The sequence below is a fragment of the Ambystoma mexicanum genome, chromosome 3q, assembly GCF_040938575.1.
Source record: "Ambystoma mexicanum isolate Mex_15411 chromosome 3q, UKY_AmexF1_1, whole genome shotgun sequence".
Taxonomy (NCBI): domain Eukaryota; kingdom Metazoa; phylum Chordata; class Amphibia; order Caudata; family Ambystomatidae; genus Ambystoma; species Ambystoma mexicanum.
The window spans coordinates 240,035,461-240,059,007 of record NC_090926.1 but is presented as its reverse complement, the minus strand read 5'-3'; the positions used below and the strand labels follow the sequence as shown (position 1 = coordinate 240,059,007).

At 43.6% G+C, this 23,547-nt stretch overlaps 1 protein-coding gene across 1 annotated transcript in view; it reads right to left on the bottom strand.

The window, feature by feature from the left end:
* Positions 1 to 23,547, bottom strand: part of LOC138582386 (keratin, type II cytoskeletal 5-like) — a 72,006-nt gene that overhangs the window by 14,744 nt on the left and 33,715 nt on the right. Inside the window, exons 6-7 of the mRNA XM_069653651.1 lie at positions 17,207 to 17,332; positions 5,094 to 5,314 (exon numbers count right to left, since the gene is read on the bottom strand). Coding sequence (XP_069509752.1) covers positions 5,094 to 5,314; positions 17,207 to 17,332 — 347 coding nt within the window. The remainder of the gene's footprint in view (positions 1 to 5,093; positions 5,315 to 17,206; positions 17,333 to 23,547) is intronic.

The window sequence follows — 23,547 nt, the reverse complement described above, 5'->3', positions numbered from 1 at the left end:
CCATTCAGGAAAGCAGACCAGCTCTTCATTACTTATGGTGGTGCCTCTCCTGGAAATAAGGCAGCTAAAGCTCCATCGTCAGATGGGTTGTCTCCTCTATCTCGAAGGATTATGACATGAAAGGGCTTGCGACTCCGCAGAGACTTCAGGCTCATTCCACAAGAGTCAAGTCAGCATCCATAGCCTTTACTAGGCATGTTCCCATTTCAGAAATCTGTAGAGCTGCTAATTGGGCTACCCCTCTTGTATTTTGCAAGCACTATGCTATGGATACATCCTCTAGAAAGTATGCTATATTTGGCCAAGAGGTGTTCTGCAACTTGTTAGCTTGAGTTCTGTATATGCTTCCTCCACTGCCCTTACTTATTTTAAGGCTTTTTAGTCTGGTCCCAACCAGTTCGGAAGGAAGGAGAGCCAGGACGAAAGAGAAATGAAAAGTACCTTCAAGTGATTCAGGTTCTTTTAGTCCGGGCTCTCCCTACTTCACAACACCCACCCAGCCATCCCCTATAGTAAGCATATACTTAAAATCTACCGCCATCGATGGAACCAGGAACTGGGTGTGGAACATTGGTAACGTAGGGGTAAGGTGTGGGCCCAGCACGTGGAGGTGCACACGTGTGACGTAGGTCCTACACCTTCAATTTTCTTAAAGTGACAGCAGCTACTTTTTGTAGCCAGTCTTTTCCGGACTGCCTCTGGATGCTGATGTACTCCAACCAGTTAGGAAGGAGGGAGAGACTAAGAGTAACTGAATCACCATGAAGGTAATTTTCCATATAGCTATGAACCCTTCATTATGAGAGTAGTTCTGATCAAATACAACAAACTCCAAAGACCCTAATTCCAGGTTTGGTGGCATCCAGCTGTTAATACCGGTGGGATAGCACCAAACGGAAATACCGTTTCCCCCCTTGGTCTGCCGGAATTATGTCAGATTCCAAGAGGCGGAAACACCAGTAAATCCCCATTCCATGGAATCCGATAGTACTCCATGGGAGGATTTTGCCAGTATTACTGGCAACAGCATTACTGTGCCTGTAATACTGGCAGTCTTTTGCCAGTAGGTGTTGGCTTTACCCCCAGCTCTTCGCTGGAGGTGAATGCTCCATCCAGAAAGCAAAGTTGTAGTTACCCAGTCTGGTAAAAGTACTGGTGGACTCTATTACCGGCCCTTTCACCCTTACCGGCTAACTCATAATGAGGGTCCCATAACCTTTTCTAAACCCTGTCTGCTGACAAAGAAGGCCTCTGTCAATAACCCATTCATTTAGTTTTTGAAGTATGCAGGTAGAGAATATCTTAGAGACAGAGTCAGTGCCAACATCCGATAGGTAGTAGGCTTGCCTCTGTCACCTTTTTTAAACACAGATCCAAGATTAGCTCTCTTCCAACTCCACGGTATTGCACTCGCATATGCGATCTTCATAGAAGTGGCCTGTAATATATTGGCCCAATAGGCGGCGGAGGATTTAAACACCACCTTTGGCATGCCATCAGCGCCAGGTGCCATAGACTGTTTTAATTTGAAAATGATCTTGAATGTAACGGTTTATAGTGATAATGTCGAAAACAAAATGTCGACTTTCAAAAATTGCGAAAAAAATGTCGAAAACAATAATGTCGAAATCCTATACATATAATGAAGAGTCAATTTTTAGAAAAAAAATGTTGAAAAAAATGTCATTTAGCACTATCAATAAATACATAAACAAGAAGAGTCCCCCCCAACCCCCTCACCCAACACCCCCCTGGAACCCCCCACCACCCTCTCACCCCTCATACTCAACACATTTTAATTATATATTTATTTATTTTTTCAATAAATAAATAAACAAGGAAAATATCATTTACTTGGGGGGGTCCACCCCCAACCCCCCTCACCCAACACCACCCTGACACCACCCCACCCCCCACCACCCTCTCACCCCTCATACTCAACACATTTTAATTATATATTTATTTATTTATTTATTCAATAAATAAATAAACAAGGAAAATATCATTTACTAGGGGGGTCCCCCCCAACCCCCCTAACCAAAAACCCCCCTGAAACCTCCCCCACCACCCTCTCACCCCTCATATTCAACACATTTTAATTATTTAATCGACATTATTGCTTTTCTACATTATTTTTTTCGACATGTTTTTTTCGACATTTTGACTGTCGACATTATTGGATTCGACATTATCACTGACCACCGAATATAACATCAGAAGTAAATGTATATTAATCCCCATTTTCACCAGGAGGTTGTTTAACGAGTTCAGTCGATTGTTCAAGTAAAGCCACACAGGCCTGATCTTTCCAATAAAGTGTCTTAACATAGTCAAAGCATGCATACTCCGACACTGTGTTCATTTCGGGATTCCTCCTTCCCCTCCTGTGTTTATTTGCATAATACCAAAACTTAGGGTTGTCTCTTTCTCTCAATGAAGAGAAGACAATAGTCCAATTTGCGCAGTGCAAAGACATCTTATGGTTTTGAACCCGGTTTTTATACTTTGTGCAAGCCTGTAACATCAGCTGCTGCCTCAAATCATGATCATATATCAATTTCTTTACATATCTCAAGTCAGCTCTAATATTTCACTTCCAAGCATCAATGTCAGCATCATATACTGTCCCACGTTTAATATTACAATACACAGGCCTATACTTGGAATTTCCAATGTTAAAGATACGATTATCAGCAGCTGTAAAAATCTCATCTAATTCCCAGTCCCTAGACTCACTAACATAGTTGTAGCAAGTAACACCTAAAGGGAATAAGTACTGTAACCTCCTGTTAACCTTCTGAACACCCCATGCAGTCCAGCGCAACCTATTACCATTAGGGTTACATTCAACATACCCCAGATTATTTTGCTATTTATCCTTATAGTTAATGTTTAATTGCCATTTTAACCCCACATGGTAGCTAACTGACGTTATCAGAGGTAAGTAACTAGAAACAAACTTTCACAAATTATCCGTGACATAAATGTAATGTATTCTAGACCGAGATCGGCCATTTTGCCATGTAAAGAAAGGACTGCTATCCAAGCCACGAGTCAAGGGGTCAAAAAGGCCTAGACCATACGTGTCAAGATAAGTCAACCAACAGACCTCCGCGTGGGGAACAAAAGGTTCAACAAGTTCACAAATATCATCCAGGGTATAACACTGTTAGAATTACCAACTACCATACAATAGCTATTTGAAAAATCATACGTCCATGAAGATAAAATACCATCTATACATTTTAAAATGGTTTGAGAGGAATAACCATCTGGAGGTACACTTACGTTTATAATAAATGTCAGTTGGGGCTTTGCAGTGTGAATAGACACGGCTGCTGCCACTACATTTGGATTAACTAAGTAGGCGGATATTCAGTAATTATCATGTTATTTATAACAACAATAACCAAGCCACCCTTAGGCCTACCCAACTTTTTACATGATGCAAATCTCTGAACAATGCTGGTACCATCGACACGCAAAAGCAAAACGTGGGTTAGCCACGTCTCCTGTAAAGCAAAAATATCAGTGTTAGACAGTATATCCAACCCCTCCTTTTTCACAAGAAACAAGGTGTACCCACAGGTGTTCCTCGATATAAAATCTGCACTGTCTTGAGTCTCAACATTAAGATTTGCTTCCTTCACAGGAGTTCAATCCCCTTTTTACCCAATACCACAGCAGGCCATGTCTAATTAGTATTTTCCTCAATCACATCTAAGTGTTCTAAATTCAAAAAACATCTGATAAATGGTCCTGCCAACAATAGCTTTCGCTTTTTGCAAATTGGACAGACCCTTGGGACTACCCTGGGGATTATCCTCAAATTCCAGTTCTGTGCCAGCAACTAGTAACACCTCAAAACCCATTTTCAAAAATTCAGCAGAAAAAAAGACATCACAAATGACACTATTACAGGAGATATAAAATGAATTAATGCCCAATGAATTGAACTATCAGAAGCAGGCAGTTCCACCAGGGCAATATCCTTGGAGGAAATAGTAATAAGTTGTGTAATACCAGGACTCTGTTCAAATACAGACTCTCATTTGTAGCAAAAAGTTCAGTAATCCATATTTTATTCTTACCCAGGCTACTCAGAATATTCTTTTCGTTACTAGGCATGCTCTTAACACAGGGATATATTCGGCAAGAATTGGATATGTCAATTTCCACCCGTATCTGGCCTGCTTGTACTTCTTCCACAGAATCCATGAAGCAAGTTGAAGGTATCTGGAATTCGAAGACTCATCAATCTGATTCACTGGGCTGTCCTTTGGGTTTCTGAATCCACTTGTCCATAGGGCCAGAGTTAATAGGTCCCTTACAGACCCTGAATAAGCTATCAACCAAGACCAAATCAGGACTCTCCAAAGTTTCAACACATGCAACTTTAGATGAACGAAGTGGCAGCCAAAGAACTAGCATTAGACCTAGGATTGCCCACATTGCCTAGAATTGAGCTAGAGTTAGACATTTCTCCTTGTTTGTGCAATTTCTTACGCCTTCTCCTGCAGTGTTTGGCATTGAATTCACCAAATATGCCTGCAGACTCCTCCAGTGAGTTAGACAGGATATGCTCAGAAACAATAATCTCAGGACGAAGGAACCACAACCGAATCACCCGCAGAATTACTCAGGGGCAAAGCCTCATCAGACCTAATGGTTACGTCTAGCTCATCAATATGGACAGAGTTTCCAACCATAGCAGCTTTGCCATTTCTAAGCACTACGGAGCAGCTATTTTCCAATACAACATCAACGATTCTGCTATCTGCTATTTTCAAGTCTTTTTGATCCTGTGCCATATTCGAACAAAGTATAAACAAAGCCCTAACTGTTGCAACCAATTGCGCTAATTCCGAGCAAGATTCCACAGAATGACCATAGGAGTCTTCCTCTTCAGCCACCCCATAGGGGCTTTCTGCAATTCTGACCAGATCCAGCGACTTTAATGCATTAAAGCCAAGAATATTGTACACTCCACAGTAACACTCACAGCAGCTTCCAAGTCATGTGGGCAAAGAGAATTACACTGCAGCGTGTAACTAAGATTAAGCAAGGAGTTGGTAATGAAAAGGCTACCGTACCTGCTCTCTTCTCCCTCCAGTAATTTCCTGTAGGTGGCAATTTCAATGTCCAAAGAAAGCTTGACATTGAGGAGTTCTTGATACTCGCGCAGCTGCAGAGCCATGTCCTCTTTTGCTTTTTGCAGAGCTGCCTCCAGGTCTGACAATTTTTCCTTGGCATCCTTCAGGGCGAGTTCCCCCCTCTCCTCTGCCTCTGTAATGGCCGTCTGCAGTTTAGAAATCTAGAGCAAAGAAAGATTGTTTGTATTTATTTTCTTATAACATACGTTTGTTCTACCATACAAATAAAACATGTGATTTTGAGATCCGATTTAAATTATTCTCAGTCTCGTGATAGAAGCAGAACATTTTCGTAGCACACTGTTAATGTTTAATTAGTAGGGAGGCTGGTCTACACATCCTTCTTATATAGTCGCCCCAGCTTCTACAGTTTAACATGGACCACTTTCTCCATTCTTCTGCTCTGTCCTGATCATCAATGGCTGAAGCCTGCTTCATTGTCACTTCGACTGTATCTTAGGTTTAGGTCCAGTACAATAACCTTTGCTTTATGGAATTGATGATTATCAACTAGGTTTTCTAAACATTGTTAATTTAACAGTTACTTTTTGTTTGCCTAAAATCAATGCAGCATGGTTCCATTATATGCACAACATTTTAAACACCCACTGCTTTAGCTAATCTGCACAGAGTCTTTGTTGCTTCTGGTGTGCCCTTTTACCAGCTTTTCAGGGTGCATTTACCCCTGGTCTAAAGGAGAGTATGCACATTGTTTGCCCGACGCAAACTGAAACTCTACAATAATGCAGGACTTTTCAAACCATATTAAAATGCTGCTGTTGAGGTCACAGTATGTACCCTCCAAAAGTAGAAAACATCCTGTTGGTCCAGGTTTGCGCAGTCTCAGCCGATCCCACATGAAGATGGATACTAAGGATACTAATCATTGTCTAAATGCATTCACTCTGGTAGGCTTCTTCTGCTGACTCTGATTGATTGGTAGATTTATCCAAAATCCTTCCAAAGTCGTGAGTTCACAAAAATGTCTATCCACTTCTATCCATAATCTGTCCGCCTATCATATTTTTCATACTCTCTGATGGTTATTTTCTTTGTGATGACTCACATATTATTTCAACCTGGTGACTTCTTAAGGGTCTGCCTCCCCGCTATAACATCTGTTTACCATGTGGCAATGAAATTGGTCACTGGCACGTGCCATTTGGACCGTACCACTCCAGTCCAGGTGTAAAGTCTGGAGCGGGGTATCTGTGCTCCTACTCTCTATATGGCAGAGCAGAGGCACAGAGCAACCTAGCCAAGATTCTCTATTTGGTAAAGGTGGACGAGCAATCCAGGCTTTAGCTCTCAGGAGGTGATACAGGCTGGTTCTTAAGTACAGTGTAGTCCCCAAGTACCCACAATGGAATGTCCACACACTATGTTAGTGAAAACACAGTTTTTTTTATATAAATAAGGCTCAAGTTATGGACACAATCACAATAACACACGTTGTGCTCAAGATAATCTAAAATGGTAAATATACGCAGTTTCTATGTGGTACCACAATTACTCTTTGATTCCATTAAAATGCATCAACTGTACTCAGTTCAAATGTCATACAAATCAGTTAATAAAGTGAACCAACAATAGACATAGGAGGTAAGCAGGTTGGTTAAAACAATAGGGAGAATACTGGCCCCTACCGATAGAGACAGTTCTGTGTGAGGATCCCCCACCAGGGCAACCTGTAAATAAAGATATAATACAAGCCCAGTCCATATATTGTTTATGAGTCTTATTTCCCTTTTAAAAAGGTTCTACTACCCCAATGTGCTTGGAATAGCAGAATTCAACGTCGGGTCGTCGATGGATCCTTCTTGAGTGGCTCCCGTTAAGGCAGGAGCCACGGATCGTCGAGATCCCATGAGGAAATGGTGAGCAAAAGCATTGAGGCAGCAGCTTCGGTCCTGGCGGTGCTCGTCGACAATCATTCGCGGACGCCCTGCAAAGATAAGGCGTGCAGTGCACCTCGCCAACAATAGTTTGCTGCTGCAAAGAGTTACTGAAGAACTTTGGCCCAGCAAGGGTGTCAGGTCGTCAGTGTCTTTGTGGTCTTCGGGTGGCGGGAAACCCACCGGCGGATTCTCCTCAGTGCGTCGTCTGCCTTTACTTTCTCCGGCGGGACAAAGCGGTCGTCGGTGATGAGCAAAGGAGTCCTTCTTTCGAAGTGTTCTTAATCAATGGAGCATTGCGGCTCCGGTCGACATTGATCGTCGTTGACTGTAATGGACTTCAATGTCCAGGCACTTCGTTTCATGATTCCGCGGCTGTCCCCGTCGACGGTCGACAGTCTTTTGAGGACTGACTTCCAGGGCACTTTGGCGAAGGTTAGCTGGTTCACGATGGTCCCTCGTAGCTCAGCGCGAGGTCTCCAGCCAGGTCCTCTCTTGGATCAGTTCCTTGAAGGCACAGCAGCTTTGAGATTGGCGAAGGACAGCAGCAGCAATTCTTCTTCTTCCTGTGCAAGGTTAAGCATCAAGCATCGGATTCAGCTTCTGAATGATTTCCATCAGTCAGAGGTCCTCAGATATACTGTTTGGTCTCTAATTCACTCTGCTGGGGCACACTCAGGCAACCAATCATTCAGAAGGGCATTCATACAGGCGGAAGCCAATCAGGCTAGCAGTGCATTCAGGCCATTCTCCTCCCTCCAGACACTCACAACAAGGAATGTGTATTGGGACAAGTACCAAGCCATTCAGCACTTCACACTGCATTCATACCAGTTTCGGACAGGGCTGTCTCAGTCTTTGTGTCACATACCAGAAACCAGACACCCATAACATGAAGGGCATATTTGTCACACTCTCCATTCACCCAGGCCCACCCCAAGGGCGTACCCACAACATACAGTCAGTGGGAATGCTCCAGCCAGTCTGGCCTGGACTTCCCCACAATACGATATATATGGAACTTCCACCCAACAGCCAGTCCGGGGAAGGGACAGAGCCAGGGCTTCCCAGGACTTTGGGAAAACAAGGTAACAGGCAATAGAAAGCAAGAGGCCACAGAGACCATCTTGTCTCCTATCATGAATCAGCTGATTCCAATGGCAGGACTTGGGTATCCCAAAATGGAGGATACTCAGAGTACTTGTCAAATTCAGCATGGAGCTGCCACTAGCTCATACCATGCTCTGTGGGTCACACACAGGTGCCCAAAACATACACCAGGGGTACAGGGTGCCAAAAGATATCCCAAGGGTCTGTACACCAAACCAAAAAGAGGAAGAGCTGCACTGCCAGGAGTACTACATGGAATCCTGGGCATGAGATACCACAGAACATACACGACAAAGGACTACAGAACAAGGACAGGGAGGCCCTGTCCCTCCAATGCATTTCCAGCACCACACCAGGTCCCTATATTCATGGGATCCCTGTAGAAAGGAATTTCTTCCAAACTGATCTTCTAACGTTTAAAGGTGTCCACAGAAGCACTTGTGAGATTCCTCTCTTTGCAGCAGGAAGGCCTTTTCCTGAAGATCCATAGCTGCAAGAGGAAACTTACTCTTAACATGTTCTTCTGGCACTGCACCCTGAGAATAGTTGAACTGTAACATGCCCCATCTCTTATCACGTTCATGAAAGAAACGAAAAACTTAAAATTGTCTTTGTGTTAGAAATGACTATGCTGTTTGATTCTACTGTTTTATTCTACAGAGTACTGAGAATAGAAGTGAGGCCTCCTTGATACATTTTATAATCTTAACATGGGCCTTCTCTGCTCACTTGGAAACTCCCCATAAATATTTTGTATATAATCCCTCACATGACGTCTCTTCCTAGTCGTGCGGTTAAATCTGTAGGGGATAAAACCTGTACCTTTTGTTCTTTCACCCAATTGAATTTCTTGCACCTCACACAATTCCAAGGTCCCGAGGGCACTTTTATGCCTCAATAAAATCTCATGCTTTGGTCCTTTCTTTGTCCCCAGCCTTTTTTGATCACCGAAACTCAAATCCAGAATAATTTAATGAAAGAAACGCAAACAACGTGTCAATCTGAATTTCATATTAACGCAAGGTCTGGGATTACTAAATGATTTCTGTCGTTACATTCATTTGAATCGAAAGCTATTCGACTTGTCCGAAGCACTTTTCTTCCAAAGCTATTGGCCTAGCTCTACGAATGTATGAATGCTGTGCCTGCGAGAGTAACATCCCCCTTCCATAATTCTCTTTAAAGCCTGGTGCTGGAGAAAGTTACTGGATCTATCATCAGCTACCAATGTTGCAGCCAATTGTGGATAGATATGCCTCATCGCAGTTAAATGACACAATGTAGGTGGTTAGTGGTTATCCGCGGCAGTGTACTACTACATTTGAATGATCGAATTCCCTGAGAAATTGTATAAAATGTGTTATGGGTTACATAACTGATCCACATTGTGTTTTAGTTCCTGGGGTTAATGTTCAGTTTGCTCCTGAATGTACAAAGTGGATGTAGCAAGTATAGGCAGTATGGTAGGATAGCCCCTTATAGGCATGTTAGTGAAAGATGACGTTTATTTTACCTCACAAGACTTCAAGCCTATAACAGCCTATGGCAGTAGGCAGTGGTGAAACCTACCTTCGGAGTGTGAAAGATATGTGTTGTGGTCCCTTCTATTTATTTTCTAAAGTTGTCTTGGCCTGTTACCCACGATGGAGTAAATGCGCTTTTACCATGTGAATCCTTTAGGGGACTTAACATGCACGTTGGGCATGTGAACGTTGCTAGCTGGTTCCAGGGCAATTGGTTTTGAACACGCTATTCTGTAGATCTGGTGCAGCTTCTGAAAACTGGGTTAACTTCATGTTGAAAAAGTCGGATTATGTGTGAAGCCTGCTGAAATTGTAAACTATGGGGACGTTTTGTGGTTTTTAATGGTATATCATTCACCTTGATGTTGTGCTGTGCGATTGGATGGGTTATGAATATTGTGCTTGTGTACTTATGTGCACCGACCTGTATGAACCTTTATGTGTTGCATTAACTTTAAATTTGATATGAAAATGTAATTGGATTTAATTCTTTGTCCTTCCGACTTATGCCTTATAGACAAATTCAGGCTGTCCAATACGGATAGGATAGCCATTGTCGCACAGGGCAGATTGACCCGCCTCAGACGGTATACCGTTCTTTTGCCGCGGGATTTTTCGTCGGGGGACTTTTCATCGCTGTTTTTTATCGAAAAAAAATCGTTTTAAAAAAAAATAAGGGGGTTTTGGGGGGTAAACCCCCACAAAAAAACAAGTTTTTTTCGATAAAAAAACGCCGATGAAAAGTCCTGTGACGAAAAAATCCTGCGGCAAAATAACATAGAGCCCCTCAGACACGCTAGTGTCATCTTCCAAGCAAGGAATGTTGCTCTCATATGCCATACCTCCTCTGGTGGCATCATGTGCATCCCTTGAAATGGGCTGTCTACTGGACGCACGTGCTAACCCTGTTTCCTGTCTGGCACCCAAAGATGACGCAGCTCCTTTTCAATGTTCCGATGTTCTTAGGTATTGAGCAAACTCTAATGGCATTTCATGTCTCCCCCCACACCCTCCTGTTTAGGAAGCTGTACGAAGGTGGGGGGAGGTCTTGTGCGGATAACGACTTTACTATTGTGATGCTGGGAATGATTACAAGGATTATGACCCCCGCCACCTTGGACGTGCACTTCTGTTCGCCTCAATTGATATCACATGCCTCCCCCTTTAATTGGAGGTGCGCCAGAGCCGAAGGAAGGCATACAGCCAAGACGGGATGCCATTGTGCTGCTGGAGTGCTAGACACGTAAAACCATTTGGCCATTACCCAGCAGTTGGAGATGCAGCCACTCCTCTCTATGATCTTCCAGTGGTGTGCTCTGCTGATGACATCTCCCTCTCTTTAGGGATACATGTCTGGTTGGCAGTGTTTTTCGCTACATTGTCTAGATTATACTCTCCTATGTTTTTCTCTCTAGAATGTAATGGTCTTGGTGTATAGACTGTAGTTTTCAATCTCTTATTCCGATTGTTCAGTGTCAAAGGCTTATGTTCGCCTGTCTGATTCATAATGCATCTGCCTTCACACTGAGAGATGAGTCTATGATAGTCCAGCTTGATATAAATGACAAACCAAATCACCCAATCCTTAGCTTGAATTCCAAGATGGTTCCTTGGCATTCTCTGGGCAAGACCAAATAATATAAAAGGCTAGTTAGGCAGTTCAAAGTTACTTGACCTCTAATGTAAAGAGAAAGGCACTTTCTGAGCAATTTCTATCCAATTCGGAAGTCTTATGCCTCATATTTTGCATTTAATTGGTAAATTAAAGTCTGTATGGACTTACGGCTTATTGAATAAGAGTTAAGGCTGTTTTTGCAGCACTATTCTTGAATAAGCCTTTTGTTGAATCAGGTAAGACTATAGAGAGGTTCAGTTCAGACCTTCTGAAAACATAACTCTCTCGATTCTGCTTGAGAGGTTCACAGCTGTGTGAGGAAGTTTTGAAAACCTCTTCAGGAAAACCCTTGTTCTAAAATATCCTCCAACATTTAGTGTTTTCTACTTCATACTACACTTTTTGAAAATGATGCAACTTGTAAAGAGAATTTGAAGATTTTGATGTTACTTACATGTAACGCTGCTCATTTGGTGCCCAGCCACCACCATTCACAGTGGGTCGGAACCCTACGATTTAGTGACCATATTGCCCATATGAGCCTGCCATAGTTTTCAGCTTTATATGCTTTGTGCCTGCCATGGTTAAGGAGGAAACAACCGGCCCATTTCCTGACATACATCCTGCCCTGAGAGTAGCACTTAAATCCATTAGAGTTGATTTGGCAATGAATCCCTCCATGACCTCGAGAAATATGAAGCTGACATGCTTGATTCCTTTAGGAGATATGTTTCTCTTTAGATCCTGGAAGATTAGGACTTGAGACTGTCAGCCCAAGTGCCTCGAGGCCTTTAACCATTGCCCATTTAATTTGATTAAGCAAATCCTTAGGTGATATTTCTAATTAAATATGAGCTAATTCAATGTGTATGGGTCATGAAGGAGAAACCTTACAAACCGTAGAAATGTGCACACACACTGACACAGACAGTGAGGACTCGCACATCTAAACCCATAGGTATGTATAGGTGCGCCCTGGAAATGTATAGAGTCTTGCACATTTCAGTGCTGCTGTGGGAAATAACAGTAACATCTCAAAAACACTCCCAACTAAGAAAAGGTTAGTTCGTTTCTGTGCTGCAAGAGAATTCCTCTGATTCACATTCAAGCTAAACTTATCTGGTGACATTATTATCTACGGAAACTGTGGAATAAAAGAGGTGTATCACTGATGAGCGATTGGGTCGTAGAAATAAGGTTGGAACACTGAATCTGTTTTGCACTTTGCAGTCTTGTAATTGGTACTTTTTTCTCATGCATTGACTTAAGTAAATGTAGAAGCCCTTCGATAAACTGTATCATCTTCGGAAATGGAGAATTATATATTGTCTTTTAAAAATGTTTATATCTCAGTGACTCCACCCAAAAGCAGGATAGTCACTTCTTTATGATTTAGTTGTTTCTGGGCCAGGGACACATTCTAAGTTTTTTAGACTATTTTGTATTTGTTTTTATAAAACGTTGCCTTGTGCATAATAAAAATGTATTTTGACATTTGTATAGCTCACAAAGCCCAGAGGCACCTAGGCGCTTTTTGGCTTAAGAGATTGGTTACATTTGTTTCTTACGAAGAAGACCGGTTACAGTCATAACATGCTTTATCAAACATACGCAGTCACAGATAGGTATGAGCAAATTATGTTAGGGCACACACTTTGGATAGCCTCACCTCGGGTACGAGGTGTTACATCAAAATATGCAGTTACGAGTAGGTAAGATGCGATTTAGTCATATGAGCACACTTTGGACAGCCTTGCCTTATGGTATGGGGTGCTACATCAAAATATGCAGTTACGGATAGGTAAGATGCGACTTAACTTTAGGAACACATTTTGGCAAGCCTCGCCTCAAGGTACGGGTGCCATCTCAAAATATGCAGTTACATAAAGGTGAGATGTGACTTAATTTTAGGAACACATTTTGGCAGGCTTAGCCTCATGGTACAGGGTGCTACATTAAAATGCAGCAATATAAAAACAGGCAAACATCAAATACATGTGCCTATGAAGATCTACCCCATGCTTTCTGAAATTACTACGGTCCAATATGTTCAAGAATTAAGACAGTGTTTACCAATTCTACTGTTATTAGCCATTGGCAATACGCCTTTGACATAGTCATGGAGGCCATGAAGTCATTGTGGGGGAGAGATATAAAGTAAGAAACTTTACAAATGCAAAAATCCTTGTTGTGAGCCGTGGAGAACGCACACTTCTCCGGAACTGGTCACGGTGGTTCGTGTATGTTTTCCCTCCGCTCCCTATAATGCCAAAATTACTTTCTAAATTCAGATGCTGACATCTTTATAGGATTGTCCTGATTACGTCAATGTGAGCAAGACATTTTTTATTTTTGAATCTCCTGTTTTAAGACAGGAGGAATTAAGACAGTACTCCAAAAATGTGAAACCTTCAAGCTTGGAGCTAACCGAAGAAGGTCAGATCATGGGACAAGCTGTACTTTGATATTCATTGGTGGTGGAAGGAACAACGTGTTGTCTTCTGCCAGAGGAAAGGGGAAACACTGCCGGAGAGTATCCATTACAGTTGATTTGACAATGAATCCCTTCTAAAATGCTCAATTTAAAAAGGGGCCTCATTCCAATTGTGCCGGTCTGGAAACAATTATTCTGGTAAGCCTACCTGCACCGTTGTTTCCAGAACGGCACACTACGGGTTTGCCTGCCGGAGCCACTATGCCCGACAGGGCTGACCCTGCCGGGCACAGCGGCCATGGTAGGCAAGCCGTCACGGAAAACCGGCACCGTTCGTCACGGAAGCACCGGCACTGTGAAGAATGGTGTCTGTGCTTCCGTGGTCCCTATTGCCATAGAGTCCCATGTGGGAATGGGGATTTACAAATTAGCGGCGCATGACTTCCAAGGCCGCTGGGGTTGTAATTCCCCAGTGTTACCGGGAAGTCAGGTGCCAGTAATTATTTTCGAGTCCGATGGCAACCCGCCGGTATCACCGGAAGGGCTACCGCCGGACCCATAATGAGGCCCCTTCTCTTGATGTTCTAGCCTATCGGGATCTCAGTTCTAGGAGCATATCAGCCTTCCACGGGCACCCTAGATGCCAGACTATCAAGTCATACTAGGCATGGACTGTCTGTCTATCTTATACCTCAAGCCTGACATTTCGAGGAAAGCAGAGTTACGTCAGAATTTGCAAACTCTGTTTGGCCAGGTTAAATAACAAGAGGAAATTCTCTACAGATTTTATTTTCTATAGAAGCAATGTCTGTAGAAGTCAAGTTCCCAAGACCTCATCATCTGTTCAGTAGTCTTCAGTACTGTCCAATACTATGGTTTAGAGTTCTGCTCTTTAATTGAAGGATGCATGCCCGTCCCTACAAAGCCAATGCTGTTTCATTGACTTTCTAGGCGCCACCCTTGTTGAGGTGTACTGTTGTTCTATCGAAGTAAATTACCTTGTGCAAATTAACATCGCCAACATTATTTTGTGGCAATTAAAATGTACATATGTATGCTAAGGGGAAGTGATACTGGTAGTGGGAATAGGAGTGGTGAGAATGGTAGAGAAAGGGGTGGGTAGCAGGTCGGTGGGGGAGTATGGGTGCAACCCAACATTAATAAACAAATTAAAAAAAAACGTGAAAAGTGCACAAGGCAATTTCAACGCAGTAAGTTTCCATTATGTAATTGATGGAATTGAAAAGGCAGCCACTTTAGCTATTCCATAACATTTCTGTGAGCACCACTCCAGAATCAGGGCAGGCATATTGTTTGGCAACACAGTACCGACGATTCAGTTTAGGCTTCACTTCTGACATTTCCAAGTTTGTCTACTTCTTATATGGATTTTGAAGGCAGGATGTACGTATGGTAACCATGTCACCAAATCTTAAATCCTCATTCATTTGCAATGATCCACAATTGGTGTCCCATAACTTTGATGTAGCCATGACTCCAGCATTCTGGCTGCCAGTTGTTAAAAAAAAGGAAATATGAGGCTCGGGGGAGATAAGCAGAGGGTAGGACTTGACCTGTAAATTGGAGGACAATGCACGTATCTTTGATCTTATTATGATTTTAACTCTGCACTGGTTCCATATCCAGTTCGTAGGTGGGTGTACTTGCACGCAATGTTGATGGACAAGGCTTGCGACTGAGACTGTAGAAGGCACTCAATCTGGTGAGTGCAAATTCTTGTTCAACCATAGGTACCCTCCTCAGTGACATATGACACTTGTATGTGCTGGATATTATTTACCTGGCTAGGAAGCATGAAGCATTGTACAACAAGACAATACATTATTATGGTACCATAATATGGATGCCATTACACGGATACGACATTAAGAGTATACCTGAAAGGACATGAAGAAAGAGGAAACAGAGGAGGTTAGGGAGGGGAAGGCAGTCCCAGTCTTGATTAATCAGTTGGTGGATCTGCAGCTGTGCTCCCATTGAATTCCTGTGTGTTTCACAAGTTGTACTCTTCCTAACGTAACTCTTTCGGTTACTGGATTTGCATCTGCAATTGCTTCCTTACTTCTGGTCCCTTGGATATATATGTGACGCCCCAAAAAAGCAATTGAAGATGCAAGAGTGTAGATTTTGGTACTTCACATTTGCAGTGTAAAGAGAGTGGTAGGCCGTATTCCTTTCCAGATATTCTGCGGATAGAAATAACTTTTTCCCCCCTCTCATTTGTTGATATTGATATTGATATTTTATTTATATCACACTTATACACAGGTGTTTCAGAGCGAGACAAGGCAAGGGAGGGTAACAAGGGAGAACAAAAACAACGATCTTACTAGGCCCAGTGACATTGTGAATGCGCAAGTGCATGGGAGAGGGAAAGAGGGGAAAAGTGCAAGGAAGGGGGAGAAGTGGAAAGTGCAGAGCAAAGGAATACAGATAAATAATAAATAAATAAATAAATAATAACAAGCAAACAAACAGTGGTAGTGCAGCCAGCAGGTGGCAAGCACTAGGTTTGAGGCAGCAGACAGGGTGAGTCTGGTATGTGCAGAGGGAAAAAAGGGGGGGACTGTATGGTTACAAATATAGGACCCAGTGCAGGGGTTTTCCAGGAGGCAGTGAGGGTGGGTGGCAAGGTGAGCGGGTGCCTGGGCCCGGACGTCAGAAGGTAGGCCAGGAGTACAGTGCCAGGAGAGAGCAGATCAGCAGGGGAGAGGAAGGGTGAAGGCAGAAGCAAAGAGGAAGGTCTTGAGGTGCTTTCGGAGCAGGGGATGGTTTTCCTCAAGTTTCAGGGTCGCAGGAAAGCTGTTACAGAGGAAGGCCCCAGCTGAAGACAAAGATCTACCCCCAGCATGCTTCTTTGAGAAACGACTGACCCTGAAGGCGTTAGAGGTAAAGGAGCGAAGAGCTCGAGAGGAAAGATATTTATGGAGGGACAGCTAAAGGTATATTGGACCCAGGCCCCAGAAAGCCTTGTGGACAATGCAGAGGATTTTTAAATTAATCCTTGCAGCCATTGGGAGCCAGTGGAGAGATTTCAGGGATGGAGAGATACGATCCCAGGGCTTGAGGCCAAGGACAAGTCTCGCAGTCCTGTTCTGGATAAGTTGCAAAGGGTGGAGAGTGGAAGCAGGTAGATTTAGAAAGAGGCTATTACACATGTTGTGCATTGAAGCAAAGTTCTGCTGAAGAAAACCTTGCTTTTTCAACTGTGGTGCACTAAAGCTCTAGAAAGTTCTTACTCCAGTCATCTGTAAGGAATATGGTGTCTGTTTTTTTAAATCCTTACTTCACTGGGGACACCAGCGAGAATTAATTAAGCCAATATTTCTAGGAAGTAGTCTGATGAAATAAAAAGGAAAACATTTGTTGACCTGTGATTCTTTCAACTTTACATATAGCACTATCACAACAGCGAATGCCTTAAAATATATGCTATGCGAAAATGAAAAATGTACCTGTTTTTTCACATTTTCAATCTCAACCTTGAGCTTCTGGGTCATTCGATTCAGCTCCGAAATTTCATTCTTGGTGTTACGCAGGACATCAACATGCTGGTCGGCAGATGACTGCAGCTCTTCATACTGACAACACAATACAAGGAAACATGTTTTTTACAGAATAGCTCTTGTAGCACTCTAAAGTCATATCCATATCCTTGTAGTTTAGCACTTTGGTCTTTCAAGGGTAAGAGAAAAGAGCCGATTAGTAGATGTATCTAATCGAAAAAAACATTTTCAGATGATTTGAAAAGAAATATCTACTAAAAATAGTAATGGTTAGAGGTAAAGAAATGCAGGTAATTTCCTACCTTATGTGTGTTGTTCAGACACTGTAATGGGACCTGGTGGCTGGAAAAACCACTGCCCACATTTTCTATAGAGAACATGTAATTTCGGGTTGCTTTCCTATTTTTTTCAACCACATAATACTTCCTGATGGAACCGCAGCTTGAAGCGTATATCGCCCAACCCGCACCTGCACAGTCTCTTGCCTTTTCATTCAATAGCTGCTCTGCAGCGTTGACAGACAAGTAACGGCGAATAGTATGTATCATGAGCCCTAGAGTATTGGTGTAACTTAAAAAGTATATGTTTTTAAGAATATTTCCTTACAATTTCAGACGTAAGCCTTTTAATTGTTGATTCCCTTTAAGAATTGACCTCCAATGTGCGACGCAAGGCCTCATTATGAGTTTGGTGGTATTTCATTCAGAAATGCCACCAAACGTGTTTTACTGTTACCACTTGTAGTGCGCATGCCTTAATGAGAAGAGATCCCATGACTCAGAGCCATGCACACCTTCAGCTTGTCCCCATTTTGGAGTCCCATTGGATTCTTTTAGAGAAATGTGCAATATCTTTATGGAGATACATTGACCCGATGCACAGTTCTGGGTTCCACACTTGGACACCTAAAATGGACAGAAATCCATCTAGGAAAGGGCCGGACAAAAATAAGACATTACTTTCCAAGGGCCACCATCGGATGAGCACCATGGTCCTCATAATGCCCCCATAACATCTGACCCTATTGTAAGGGATAAGGGGCATCACACATCTTTGCAATGGCCTTGTTCTATGGAGATCACCAGGCATGAGAAGTGGCTTCAGAAGGAGGGACCTCAATCCCCAGGAGATTGGTTTAATTAAAGGGATGACAGGATGCAGGTCATTAATAACAAGGGATATAGCTCAGCGATGTGCCCAGTCCTTTGGCCTCTGGGCAGTTAATAACCTGTTGAGCTTGTTCACAGTGTTATCTGCACAACAGACTGACACTTCACACTATGGGCCTGATTTACAAAAGCGTTTTTGAATGGGCAATCCCCATTGAAAAAGGCTTTGTAAATCAGTCCCTAGCACCCTTCAACACAGAGGACAACCCACAGTCATAAATAGATAACTTAGAATTCAAATCACTGGGTTTCATCATCAATAGCAGCCTTTCCTTCAAATCTCACATCACCAAGAAGGCCAAACAGGCTGGTTTGTACCAAGACTCATGTGGAAAATAAAAAAAATGTTCTTCCATCTTCTGACTTCAGGAACATAGTCCAATCGTTAATACTGTCACATCTGTGTTAAGGCAATACGCTCTGCTCAGGTGTCCCTGCCTCAGCACACATACAAAACAGTATAACATGTCACTGCAGACTAACCACCAGCATCAGGAAATTAAACTACATCTCTCCCACATCCAGAAGCATTTCTAAACTGCTTGAATTATGTTTAAGGCTTATATACCATATCACGTGCTGCCTAACCTAGTCTAAAAGCAAGCAGTTTCCTGGGACAAATGCAACATTCCAATATTGCAAAATTTCCAAAGGCTGAAAAGAGAAAACAACAAAATTGGCCTTTTTTGTTTCACGCCGATTCTGTGGAACAACACCTGCTCTAACACTATTCAGAAAAGAACTCTACTGTTCAGGAAGTTCATTTTAGAGTGCCAGAAACCTCTTGTCCTCTTACTCCCCCCGTCATTTTAGGAGACTGGCACACACATAGGCCCTGATTCATAGAATTATTTGCGTGGGCAATAAGGTACTTGAACGCCAAACTGCGTGCAAATCCACGTTCATCGAATCATGGAATCGAATGCATGGGACTTTTCATGGACTTGTGCGGAGTTCGCGCAGGCCTGGCACATCTCTGCGAGCCCCCGTGCGCCTTGCACGAGACTCCACACAGAGCATAGGCGTGGCTTGCGTGCAGGGCTGGGAAGGAAGTGGAACACCAAAAATGGGGAAGAACTTGCTAAAAAGTGGGCGTTCCGAAGGACGGCATGCAGGCAGTCCCTCACACGCTCACAATAGCGCGGCACGAGACATATTCATGGTTTCGATCGTGTAACATCTCGGCCGGGAATTGGCCATGCAAGTCCTTCATATTATCCGCCACCCGAAAGCAGGCATAAGTACCCTTGCGCATAGGAATCGCAGTGCAGAGATGGGTTAGCATGTCGGATTTTGGGGTGTGTGTATGCAACCGGGGTACCGATCCAACATAGGGGTGCACATACGCAGTGTAGCGGGGTGCAGGAATGGTTTACAGGGGTTTGAATGCAGATTTTTGAGATTTCTACTGAGTTCAGATTTTTCATAGGCATGTTGTCGGCGTGACAGATACATTTACCGGGGATGCAGGCCTGCTTGTGGGGGACCCCATGCACTGTTTGAAGGGTGCGTGTATTCACCCCCCGGGGAGTGCGCAAAGGTAGCTGTTCTGGCCTTTTTTGCTTTGCGTGGGGGCGTTTTGGGACGTTCCGGTGCAACCTGCGAATACGGTTACGTTGCGCAGTAAATTCCATGAATATGCGGGGCGTGCATTTTTCTAATCTGCATGCAGGCTCGCGCAGTGTCCTTCTCGGTTGGATTTCTGCACACATTTCCATGAATCCGGCCCTTACCCTAGTTGCAGGCTCACATAGTTTTCCCTGGACATTTCCAATGACTGTGCATTCTGTGCATCACAGGCTGCGGACCACTACATATATTTGTACTCTCTGCACACATGCGTTATTGCTGAATGGGATAATGAATGGGCGTTCTCATTGTTGCATTTTGGAAAATGTGTGTCCGGGTTTGTTGCGTCAGCGAAAAGCAGGCGCAATCTCTCAAAATGGAAGGCAGAAGAGAGTGGTTTCGTTCTGTGGCCACCACTGCTAATATCCACTGCTAATATCCACTGCTAATATCCACCTTTTGCATGCCCGAGGCCAGTAATGACCCAAGGATAAATGGGGGTTGAGGCAGTGCCCCTCCACTTTGCATAAGTTGCCACTGTGTAACATTCCCCCAATAATAAACACGACAGATGAATGCTGTGCATGACATGCCACTGTGTGCCTGCAGGGACAGTGACCCTTGCTGAGACCTTTGTGAGATGCCATGCAGTCCCACATGATGGCCTGCAGGGACCATTGTCGGTGCAGGCAGAAGGCGGCACCATTTAGCCCTTGTCCGAGGAGGCCATCAGGCTGTCAAATCTGGAGCTGACTGAAGGAAGTGGGCTGATTGTTTTTATTTTATTAAGGACAAAATGGTTGCAGAATTGTAAACCGAGTGCAACATACACGTATTGATGTGTCGAGACAAGGTCTGGTATTGGTGAGTGTGAAGTGAGAAAGGTTTGTACTGTAAGAAAGGTTTGGGGGCATAGGAAGACCTCACAACAGGTGGTGAATACCTGTAGGGGTGGAGTACATTTGATTATACGTCAGGCAACGTGACATGCACCCACCTTTGAGGCCTATCAGAGAAGCTTAATGTTAGGAAATCTTTCCATTTACCCTGTGGGCCAGTCTGAGCGTTTATGGAAAGATACATGTGTGGACTCAGCATGGGGCACTGTGAAATTAGTAGAGGAGTTGGGCAGTGGAAGACCTGAATGATTGGATTTTTGAAGACTTCCCAGCATGCATGTGCCGCTTATGCTTTTATAGGGCTTGGGAAGATTCAGCTATATGTTGGGTGCTGCAAGATGTGGATAACATTTTCCTATCGACAGTGGCCTCTGAGGAGAACTTGCTTATTGGCAAATCCCTTCATTACAGTTTAGGCCAGTCTGCTTCAATGGGAAGGGTGTGAGGTTTGAGAACACTGTTTTGTGTGGACAGAGAGAGAGCCCTATATCTGCTGATGTTTTGAGCATTTTTTCAAAATGACTTTAAGGGTTCCACTGGGAGGAATTCAACCATCCGCACGGTGGGTGTGCGCTGAGCTGGACTTTTTTTTAAATTTTAAATGAAATTGAATGATGGTAGAGCAACCTCTGGAAATGTGTGGGGCTAATCTGCACACATTTTCCTATGCTTACCGCACAACATACACATAGACCGGTGTACTCTGGGTAGACACAGCCTGCAGGCGCAGTCCTCCCTTTCACATTTAATTGTAATATGACAGCCAACAGTACAACAAGGCATCTCAGAAGAGGGAAGGCAAAACCTTCCTCCTTCCATGGCCAGCGAAATTACCTAACAAATGCTCCATGGATCCACCCTATCCTTTGTTAGCTGATGGTGGCAGCTTTGCATACTAATCAGTTAATTCAAGCAGGCCCACTGGAGGCCTGGTTGCAAGACTAACAAAGGACAGGAAAACTCAAACAACGTTTGGTATGCACTGTGTCAACTTGAAGCCAGCTCCCGCCTCTCAGTATCAAGGGCAGTGACTTGTCATGTCTGTGACTATGTATTTACGATAGTCATCCCCACGGGGGACCCCATTCAGAGGGTACGAGTATGTGGTTTGGCGATGACCAAAAGTCTGGTCTCGCCACAGCTTCAAGGGAGACCTGCCACTTTAATCAGGAACCACAGAGAGCTCAATTAACCAGAGAAACCCTTTGTTCCACAACAGACATGAAAATGGGTGGGACTTAGTTGTACATGTTTTTACCCCTTTACCTTTTCTATTGCAAAGCACACTGGTTATGAAATCAAGCATACAGGTTGGTGGGGACCCAGGATTGGTTCATTAAGGTAGACTTAGCTTACACCAATGACTGGAGCCCCTCTTTTTGGAAGATCATCTGAAGACTTTGCAAGGAGTAAAATGAAGAACTCAGCATTGGACCATGGCTGAAGGTACAGTCTGCCTTACAGCTTCCGCCAGTGAAGGAAGGCCATGATTTTCAAAGTGCAAAGCAAGATCCCTCCCCAAAACATCTCCGAGGGAACAGAGGGAGATACTGAATCCAGAGGACCCTCCAGCAGCTCCTGAACCGGTACCCAGCCAGCACACAGTGTGACCTGCTAAGCTCTGCTGCAAGTTTACTAGGTGGTAAGTGCCAGAGAATCTTTGAACCAAACCAAGGACAAAGCAGTTGCCTGCAACACTTTACTCAGCTTTGGGCCGTCTGCCTTAAAGGACAACACAAGCCCAGTGAAGAAGCTGGGAGGAGTGCATCGACAAGCATCAACCAGCGTCCGCCTTAAAGGACATTTTCGAACCATTCGAACCCCTTGAGATGCAACTGACTGCACCACTGACTGTTGTCATGCCGCAGTTGCTAACGTCGTCCGAGATGCCTCGACCAGTGCTTCAGACCCGCCAACCAGCACTGAGACAATGATTCCTGACCCCAAGGCACCATGTTGTCAAGCCTGCAGCCATCCGTTCAGCCTTGTTTGACGAACTGCCTGTCGCCTAGTATCGACAGATGTCTCACGTCTTGATCTCTGTCGCAGGAGCTGCGAAGTGGCCTGAAAACGACTTGACCCTGTCGAGCACCAAGAACTTCTACAAGCACAAGGTACATTGTGGTTCTGTCACCCTGGTCCTTCTCCGAAGGCCCCTAGTGACATTTTATGGCCCATTACTTCCTTTGTGCTTAAGCCAAGTATTCTTCAACTATTGCGATTAACTACTTTAGCAACTACCCTCCTGTCAGTATCCAGATTGCATCCCTTTTCCTTCTTGAAACTGTCTGTTCTCTGCATTCCTGGACTGAAAATTCATTCTAAATGCGTTCTCAACAATGAGAAAAGTTTTTCAGAATTAGTTTTTTGTTTGTTTACATGTTAACTAGAGTTGACGATTGATTGCTTCTAATTATTTTTCTATTTCTAATTTTGTGTAAGCGTGATGCTGATTTTAAAGTATTTTAATCTCTTTCAGATTATGAAAATATTCTTTTTTTCAAAATGTATAGTTTAAGGTTTGGCAAGTGCATGTCCTTTTTGCTCTGCAAGTATTTGTTGTATCGGCCACAGAGCTGGAATGCATATCCATTTCCTGTAGGTAGGTTAAACAATGAAGATACTGGAGTAATTGGTGATAGCAATCATGATT